Below are 10,075 nucleotides of genomic sequence, written 5' to 3' on the forward strand. Positions count from 1 at the left end.
GAACTGTCTCTCCATGGCTTCTATATTGTCCATGCCCAGCTGGATTCATTTGCAGGGATTTCATACTTTCTCCCCAGCCGCCCCTAAATATGTTGAATATCTGACTATCCAAAGCCACCCTTATCATTTCCATGGTCATTTAATCCTGGATGGGCTCCTGCACTGATGTTTCAGCCCTCCCTGTGTGCCTGGCACATTGGTACACTGGTTTTGTGGCCATTCCCTGCTCTCTCAGAGCCTCCTGCCCAGCCCTGGCACCGCTGGTGTGGCCTCTGTGCCCCATGAGCAGTGACACCAACCCAGCTCTGTCCTCAGAGGTGCCTTGGGGGCAAAGCCCTGACAAACCCCTGCTGTCTGTCTGCAGCTTCAGCCCCTTCTTGGCAAATGAAAACATTTGGCAAATGAAAACGGGGGGCAAGTGAAAACATGGGGCAAGAGAAAACATGGGGCAAGAGAAACCATCCCCCAGCTGGAGCTGCCCCTGGCATGACCATGGGGCACAGCTGGATGACCCCACTCCCTGCCAGCCCTGCAGGGAGCCACATCTGGGCCGTGCAGGGACAGCAGGACACTGCAGCCACTCCTCCCCCAGCAGTTGTGCAATGCTCTGGCAGTGGGGTGGCTCCCTGCCCTCCCTGCCCCTGCCCAGCTCCACGTCTGGCTATAAATCCCAGCGAGAGCGACCCTCCCTTCCCACAGCAGAGGTGACACTGAGCTGCCTGGGGCTGGAGGTAAGTGTGCTCCAGAGGGCTGAGAAGCCTTTCCTTCCCTCCCTGTGCCACACCTGGGCTCTTCTGAGTTTGGCTGCTTGCAGGGTTAGTGTGGGAAGTGTGGCAGATTGGTATTGCTTGGTGTCATTTGTAGGTTCTCCTCGAGGGAATCAAATAGCAAATGTAGCTGGGAGGTGTTTGTGATATTAGTTCCCACCGTGCAAAAACAAAAAAAAAAAAACCTCCCCCAAAACAGCTAACAGTGAGCAGTTCTTGCTAGTGCTTTCTTGATTTACAAAGGAAAAAGGCCAGGTTTTATTCCATGCTAGGAAAGCAGAATATTCATTAGGTGCTGCTTTGTGGCTGAAAGTTGAAATAGTTCTGGAGAATTTGGTGGGGTTTAGAAAATACTGTGTCCAACCCCATTTTTTTACTGAAGACTGTTGGTTTTTTGGTTTTTTTTCTTTTTCCTGATGATTACACCACCCTCTGTGTCTGGTGGGAGCTGAAAGCCCTTCCAGGCCAGAGCAGAGGGACTGGTGCCACCCCTGGTGACATTGTGCTGAATGAATATCTCACCTGAGCAGAGGGCTCCCTCCAGCCCTGGGGTTAGACCACAGATGGCAGCAGCACCCCCAGGGCACCTGGGTGGGGGTCCTGCCTCTGGAATTGTCCAGCCCAAGCCACAGAGCCTTCATCCCTTGTTTTATTGCCTATGGGATTAGGATCCATCGTCTCCACTGGGAGTTTTGTAGGGCTGGATGTGAACCCAGGGGCTGTTGCCTTTCAAGCCCTGCAGGAGACACAAAATCATCTTCAACCCAAGGTGTGCCACACCTGCAGCCCCTCTGTCAGCCCCAGTGGCCGTGTCAAAGCCAGCCACCAGGGACAGGACCCTGCCAGAGAGGCACCAACTGAACAGTTCCAGTGCATTTTTATTTTATTTTTATCTTCTGAGAGAGGCAGGGGCAGATATCCAAAGATAAAATACAGTGCATTTTCAATTCCAGTGCATTTTTTTTTTTTTTTTTCTTCTGAGAGAGGCAGGGGCAGATATCCAAAGATAAAATACAAATATTTGCTAGTCTGATAAGGCAGGATAGTTTAAACCCAGCTTGTAAATACAAAGTGGCAGTGAATTGTGGCTCAACTACATTCTTTCAAAGCCAGTTTTCCAGGGCAGCTGCAGGAGTTTGAAAGCAGCCTAGGGAGTACATTTTAAAAGTGGGGAGATTATTTTTAAAATAAACAGGGAAAAAGGAGAAAATTTTTAATTAAGACATTTAATCTAACTTGTAAACAAAGAGCCCAGAATGCCGGGGAATGGAATGGCGTTTGGGGAAAGAGAAATTGGAAAAAAGCAGATAGAGAAGTTCCCTATGGGGGGCATGCCAGGAGCTGCCCCCTGAGAGAGTGATGATCATCTGTGGGGTTTTTTTTCCAGCTCCTGGAAGCCCAGCAGAGCCCGCAGGGATGAGAGTGGCCGTGGTGGGCGCGGGGGTCAGCGGGCTGGCAGCCACCAAGTGCTGCCTGGACGAGGGGCTGGAGCCCACCTGCTTCGAGCAGAGCCAGGACATCGGGGGGCTCTGGCGCTACACGGTGAGCCAGGGGACCTGTCCTCCTCCCTGCCACTGAGACATGGGGACACCACACACACATTTGTGCGGTGACAGCAACAGCTTCTTTATTACAAGTGGTTCTCAAGTTTTATACCCCTAAAGTCATTAGTTACATCAAAGCAGCTCGTTATATTCATTGGACAAAGCAATAGCTTATTATATTTAATTGGTACAAAGCATGTACATATTATATTATATTATATTATATTATATTATATTATATTATATTATATTATATTATATTATATTATATTATATTATATTATATTATATTATATTATATTATATTATATTATATTATATGAATTAACGTCAATAATTAATTGGTAAGAGTTTATAACAAATTAGTAAGTTTAAGTTTACAACAAATTATTATTTATTATTATTTGCAATAAATTATTATTAAACATAGGCTGCTCACTAAGGCGTGGATACTCTAGCTGTAAATATCCCTTTTGTGTCCATTTTATTGGTTTCCATGCTAACAGCCTTGCTTTCTTCCTTGCTATGGATAAACTCATATTTCATCAATTTCTTTGTTGTGTTTGTGAGGGTCCCCAGGATGAGGTGAGAGATGAGGAATCTGGCTCCATGTTCTCAGAAGGCTTCTATTCTATTCTATTCTATTCTATTCTATTCTATTCTATTCTATTCTATTCTATTCTATTCTATTCTATTCTATTCTATTCTATTCTATTCTATCTATACTAAAGAAAGAGAAAGGATACAGACAGAAGGCTTAACAAGAATGAGTAATAAAAACTCGTGACTGACTCCTCAGAGTCCGACACAGCTGGCTGTGATTGGTCATTAAGTAAAAACAATTCACATGAACCAATCAAAGATGCACCTGTTGGTAAACAATGTCCAGACCACATTCCAAAGCAGCAAACACAGGAGAAGCTAATCAGATAGTTATTCTTTACATTTTTCTCTGAGGCTTCTCAGCTTCCCAGGAGAAGAAATCCTGGGCAAAGAGGATTTCTCACAAAATATGACGGTGACATCTCTTCTTCTGTTAGCTCAGTCGTTTGTCTGGCAGACGAGCTGCTAAGCCCATCCTCCCCTGCCCTGGCAGCTGCAGCTTTGCAGGGTTCTGGGGTGGCTGGAGAGGCTGTGAGGGTTTGCTGGGTGCTGAGCTGCACCCCTGAGGCCAGGGCAGCAGGGCACAGTGCCCAGCCCGGGCACAGGGCTGATGCACCCGGGGTGCCGTGGCAGGAGCTCATCGAGGCCGGCCGGCCCAGCCTTTACCCATCAGTCATCAGCAACACCTCCAAGGAGATGTCTGCCTTCTCTGACTTCCCCTTCCCCGAGCACTTCCCTGTGTTCCTGCCCAATGCCCTGCTCCTGGACTACCTCCGGCGCTACACCGAGCACTTCAGCCTGCGGGAGCACATCAGGTTTGGGGTGAGTGATGGGTGCCCTGCTCTCCACCCACCCTGGGTGCCCGTGGGGACTTGTGGTATTTTTGGGGTCCCCCATCAGAGGAGGAATTGATGAATCTGACTCCATGTCCTCAGAAGGCTGATATATATTATATTATATTATATTATATTATATTATATTATATTATATTATATTATATTATATTATATTATATTATATTATATTATATTATATTATATTATATTATATTATATTATATTATATTATATTATATTATATTATATTATATTATATTATATTAGCTATACTAAACTATTCTAAAGAATAGAGAAAGGATACAGACAGAAGGGTACAAAGAATGATAATGAAAACCCATGGCTCTCTCTTCCAGAGTCTTGACACAGCTGCCTGTGATTGGTCATTAAGTCAAAACAATTCACATGAAACCAATCAAACATACACCTGTTGGATAAACAATCTCCAAACCACATTCCAAAGCAGCAAAACACAGGAGAAGCAATCAGATAATTATTGTTCTCCTTTTTCTCTGAGGCTTCTCAGCTTCCTAGGAGAAAAAATCGTGGCGAAGGGATTTTTCCAGAAAACATGATGGTGACAGTGACTTTGCTTCACTCCCACGTTTCAGAGCACTGTTGTCAGCATCCATAAGCACCCTGACTTTGCCACCACGGGCCAGTGGGATGTGGTCACGGAGGCAGGGGGGAAGCAGACATCACATGTCTTTGATGCTGTTATGGTTTGCAGCGGCAATTTCTCGGAGCCATCCCTCCCCCTGCAGTGTTTTCCTGGTATGGTATAGGGCTGTCTGTGGTTACCTGCTTCAGGGGCTGGGGAGGGAAGATTTAGGGGTTATTTGGGGAAAATCCTCCCTTTCTTTTCTTGCTTCTGCTTTCCAAACCTGCTGGCATCAACAGCAATACCTTCCCGTGCTTCAGCAGCTTTGTCTTTGAGACCCCATTTTGGAGAGGAAGCATCAATTAATTCTGTGTGCATGGGATAGAGAGCTGGACCTCTGAGACCCTGGTGGCCAGAGATTGCACTTCTTTGCTTTCACCATCTGGATTGCTTTTTTACACCCCTTCTCCCAACAAAATCCACAAATGCTGGAGTGCTCCAAAGCTCTGTTTGTTTTTTCCCCCCGAGGCATCGAGAGGTTCCGAGGGCAGTACTTCCACAGCAGGCAGTACAAGCATCCTGACGTGTTCCAGGGCAAGCGTGTCCTCGTGGTGGGCATGGGCAACTCGGGAGTGGACATCGCCGTGGAGGCCAGCCGTGTCGCTGCAAAGGTGCCACCACCCTGCCACCCCGGGCCTCTGGGGACAGGGACACTGGGGACTGTAGTTATTCATTGTTGCAGTGTCGTTGTGGGTTTCAGGATGAGGTGAGAGAAGAGAATTGACTCCAAGTTCTCAGAAGGCTGATAGATTATATTATATTATATTATATTATATTATATTATATTACATTACATTACATTACATTACATTACATTACATTACATTACATTACATTACATTACATTACATTACATTATATTATATTATATATTATAATATATTATATTATATTATATTATATTATATTATATTATATTATATTATATTATATTATATTATATTATATTATATTACATTACATTACATTACATTATATTATATTCTAAAACTATTTTGACAATGCCATCTGTGACCATGTTCACAGGGGTTTTCGGATGAGGGATGAGACGAGGATCTGACTCCATGTTTCAGAAGGCTGATTTATTATTTTACCATATATATAACATTAAAACTATACTAAAAGAATAGAAGAAAAGGTTTTCTCAGCAGGCTAGCTAAGAATAGAATAGCAAAGAAAGAATGATAACAAAGGTTTGTGGCTCAGCTCTCTGTCCGAGCCAGCTGGGCTGTGATTGGCCATTAATTACAAACATCCAACATGGGCCAATCACAGATGCACCTGTTGCATTCCACAGCAGCAGATAACCATTGTTTACATTTTGTTCCTGAGGCCTCTCAGCTTCTCAGGAGGAAAAATCCTAAGGAAAGGATTTTTCATAAAAGATGTCTGTGACAAACTATACTAAAGAAAGAGAAAGGAGACATCAGAAGGCTAGACAAGAATGAATAATAAAAACTCGTGACAGACTCAGAGAGTCCGACACAGCTGGTTGTGATTGGCCATTAATTAAACACAATTCTCATGCTGGGTAAACAATTCTCTAAATCACATTGTAGAGGAGCAAATCATGGAGAAGCTGAAGCTTCCCAGCTTCCCAGGAGAAGAAATCCTGGTGAAGGGATTTTTCATAAAATATCACAGTAACAGGGGACAGTAGCTCAGTGTGCTGTCATCACAAACAGTCTTTCTGAGCCTGAATTTTTTGGTCAAAGCTACTTTGAAAGCAAGCTGGTTTTCTTCTTGTCTCCTGTTTCACCTGCATCACCAGCAGCCAGGAGAAATTAAAGATGCTGTTGGTGCTTTTCCATCCACGGCTGTCTGCGCCGTGCCCCTCTGTTTCTTCACAAAGGAAAAGCAGAATATTCATCACCTGAAGCATTGGTTCTTCTCTTGCAGGTGATGATTAGCACCACTCGAGGAGCCTGGCTGCTCAGCCGTGTGTTTGAGCACGGCTACCCCTGGGATATGATTTTAAACACTCGCCTGATGAGCCTGATCAAAACCAACCTCCCCGGACCCCTTTCATGGTGGTTGATTAATTATAAGGTGAACCAATGGTTCAACCATGAAAACTATGGCCTGCAGCCAGAGAACAGGTACTTCTTGGTGGTCCCTATCCCATGCTGATGGGCTTGTGGTGTGGGCAGGGGAAGATGTTCAGCAACCAGCATCAACCAATGCCCAGAATGAGGTGATCTCCAATGGGGAGGAGAAAATAAGTTGTAGCTCCCTTAAGTGGTGAAAGATTGGGCATGCTGGAAAAGCCAGGGTGACATTGGTGACACGTGTCATTGCCTGGAGGTGGGAGGCAAGGCTGTTTGCTCAGAGAAAATCACACCAGGAGGTGTGAGGGGGTGGGAGGAGGAGCAGGGGGGCAGCAAGGCTTGTTTGGGATGCCCCACTCTCAGAGCCCTGGCTCTCCACAGCTGGCGGGTGCGGGAGCCCGTGCTGAACGACGAGCTGCCGAGCTACATCCTGACAGGCAGGATCACCATCAAGCCAGGTGTGAAGGAGTTCAAGGACAACTCAGTCCTTTTCCACAACTGCCCTGAGGAGGAGCCCATCGATATCGTTGTCTTCTGCACGGGCTACACCATCTCCTTCCCCTTCCTGGAAGAATCCGTCGTCAGGGTGGAGAACAAGCACGCGTCCCTCTACAAATATGTGTTCCCACCCCAGCTGCAGAAGCCCACCCTGGCTGTCCTTGGGCTGATTAAGCCCCTTGGAGCCATCATGCCCATAGCAGAGATGCAGGCACGCTGGGTGAGCCGTGTCTTCAAAGGTAGGGGAGCACATGTGAGTCCTCCTGTGCCCCAAAATGCAGCTCAGACAAAACTGGACACAGTTTGTCCCTTCACCCAGGGAGATCCCAGAGCTGAGAAGTTCAGAGTGGACAAGGGAGCATTCCCCAGGCTCAGACTTCCCAAATTATTTCGCTTCAGCTAAGCTACAGCAACATGAGTGAGGAAAGAAACCTACTGGTGTTTTTGGGGGGTTTTTAATAAAAAAAGGAGGGCTGGATCAGGAGTAGTCCACAGAGATGAGAAGCTCTGGGGTTTCTCTTTGGGATGACCCTCTCTGGGGCTTGCACAGCCCATCTGCCCCCACATCACCTGCCTGTGCCCTGGCAGCACACATCTGTAAGAGCAGGAGGAGGTGTGGGTGAATTTGGAACACTGGAGGGCTGGTTTTGGGCAGGACTGCAGCACTGCCAAATAAACTGCCTGCAGTGAGAGTTTCCTGCCCTCCCAGGGAAGGGATTCCCACATTTTGCATCACTGAGTGAGTTCACAGTTTCCCCCCCCCCCAGGAGTTAAACTCTGCAGAACACTCTCCTCTCTCTACCAGGCTTGTGTCAGTTGCCTCCCCAGGCTGTCATGGAGAAGGAAGTAAATGAGAAGAAGAAAAACCAAATCCAATGGTAAGTCATTCCCCAGAGCCCCAAAGGTTTTTTGGTGGATTGAAAAACCTCTGGAGTTTTTGGGGCTCTCACTCTATGCCTGTTCTCTGCAGGCATGGCAGAGGAGAGGGGAGAATTCCTGGATCCAGCTTCCCCTTTACTCACTTGCAAAGAGCCAATGTAACCTTTGATTGAACACTGATATTTTGCCTGTTGGTGACAGCAATAAATTAATTCAGGGTACTCAAGGCTATGGGAGTTGGGGAAGAACACCAGGATCCCCAGGGACTGAGAGATAAAATGGCAGAGAAATTAATGGTAATAAATGCAAAGTAATTCAGCTTGGGGAGGAAAAGCCAACCCATAACCAGCGAGGTGTACGCACAGATTGTCTCATCTCACAGCATGGAGACCTGACTCGCTGTGAACAGGTGTCTGAGCACACTGGTGTGTGGTTCACAGGCAGGAAAAAGGCTGAAAAGGATTAGGGAATGAATGAGCCAATCCCACGAAACAGGGTGATAGATAAATCCATGGCTCACTTAAACAGCTACAGGAGAAAAGGTATGGGAGAGCGAAGTAGAGAATTGCACAGAATACAGTACAAGGTGAAGTACAGAATACAATACCAGGCTAAGTGGGTATGGGCTTTTGCAGAGCTCTGAAGGTGGGACATGAAGCTGTGGATTCTGCAGAGAAGGTGAACTGGGAGCAATTCTCCAAGCCACTGTGTATTCTTGCAGTATTTGGTGGAAATGAACGTGAGGGATACTAAAGGGTGCCACCTTTCTCATGCTGCACATGACTTTTCTGCAAAAGGCAAAAGGGATTTGGGTTGGAGGGGCTTTTTGTTGGCTTGCTTTGAAAAAGACCCCAAACTGTTAATCAAAGTCTGCTAACAAAGATGCACCAAGGGGAAGGGGAGGAGCAGGTGCAACTTGTGAGTGAGGGACAGAAAGATTGACTGGAGGCAGCATCACTTTACAGGAGCTGTGTGGGGGCCAGGATTTGTGTCCCAGGTTCCCACTGCACCTACATCCAGTCCTTTCCTAGAGAACCCAGCTGCATTCCAGATGCAATTACACCAAGGATGCAGAGGATGTCCACCCCAGTTCCTCTAAGCCCTGCTGACACCAAACTCCCTCTTTAGTGCAATACAACATTCCTGCTGCCTCTTCTCTGATCATTCAGGTTTGGTCTGACCTTTGACGAAGTGCTCAAAACCGAGTGGTTGGTCTACCTGGACACCCTGGCCTCCTTCATTGGTGCCAAGCCCAGCGTGCTGGGGCTGCTCTGCACAGACCCAAGGCTGGCTCTCACCATCTTCTTTGGGCCCTGCTCCCCCTACCAGTACAGGCTGGGGGGTCCTGGGCGCTGGCAGGGGGCACGGCAGGCCATCCTCACCCAGTGGGACCGCGTCCTGAAGCCCACCAGAACACGAGTCCCTGCTGGCTCCTCCAGCTCTTTCCTGTCTCTCCTGACTGTGGTGGGATTCCTTCTGCTCCTGGCTGCTGTGATTTTTGGTTTCTTATAGCTTTTAGAATGTGTTGTTTGGTTTTTTTTTTTGTCCTGAGGGATTTTATCTCAGGTCAGAGAGCCCCACGGGACTGGGGAAAAGGATTTCAGTAGATGGCAACAAACTTTAATCTGCAACCTGCAGCATAAACCTCCCTCTGCTCCAGCTCAGCCCCAAGCCCAGCTTTGCAGGCCTCATTAACCAGGGATGGCAGCCTTGCCCAAGTGTATTTTGCCCCTCTGCTCCCCTGCCTGCTGCCAGGAGCAGAGCAGGGATTGGTCCCACAATTGTGCCTGGATCACATGAGACAGGACTCAGAAAGGACAAGAGCAGCAAAAGTGGTGGTGTGTCCCAGGAGCAAGAATTATCTGGGAAAATATTCCTGATTATCAATCACAGGAATTGCCTGGGCTGTGTACACAGGTCACGCTGTCCTCTTCTCCAAACCTAAACTCTGCAACCCCAAAATCCCAGCTGGGGTTGAATTGGTGCATCTTTCCAGTTGTTTGGAAAGATTCCAGGTTTGTCCCACAGGAGCCTGTGGGGCTGAGCACTCCTGCCTTTGCTTCCCTGCGTGCCCCACCACTGGACAATCCTGAGGCTTTGTTTTGTGCGTGGAGAGACTTTAAATGAATAAAATCTCAGTGGCTGTGGCAGCAGTGCGCTGCAGATGCCTCCCTGTGCTTTCCTTGTGTGCATGGGGGGAGAGCTGTGTCTGAGTGGGGGCTGTGCCACCAACTGCTGC

General features: G+C 47.2%; 1 protein-coding gene across 1 annotated transcript; it reads left to right on the plus strand.

Annotated features, from left to right (window-relative positions):
- Positions 1-660: 660 nt before the first annotated feature.
- Positions 661-9,348, plus strand: FMO1 (flavin containing dimethylaniline monoxygenase 1). The gene is made up of 9 exons (XM_030953273.1): positions 661-731; positions 2,155-2,309; positions 3,548-3,736; positions 4,362-4,524; positions 4,880-5,022; positions 6,311-6,510; positions 6,841-7,196; positions 7,763-7,835; positions 9,006-9,348. Exons 2-9 carry the CDS (start codon positions 2,184-2,186, stop codon positions 9,346-9,348), a joined length of 1,593 nt encoding a protein of 530 aa, XP_030809133.1. The 5' UTR covers positions 661-731; positions 2,155-2,183.
- Positions 9,349-10,075: the final 727 nt, after the last annotated feature.

This window comes from Camarhynchus parvulus, chromosome 8 (genome assembly GCF_901933205.1).
Source record: "Camarhynchus parvulus chromosome 8, STF_HiC, whole genome shotgun sequence".
Classification (NCBI taxonomy): Eukaryota; Metazoa; Chordata; class Aves; order Passeriformes; family Thraupidae; genus Camarhynchus; species Camarhynchus parvulus.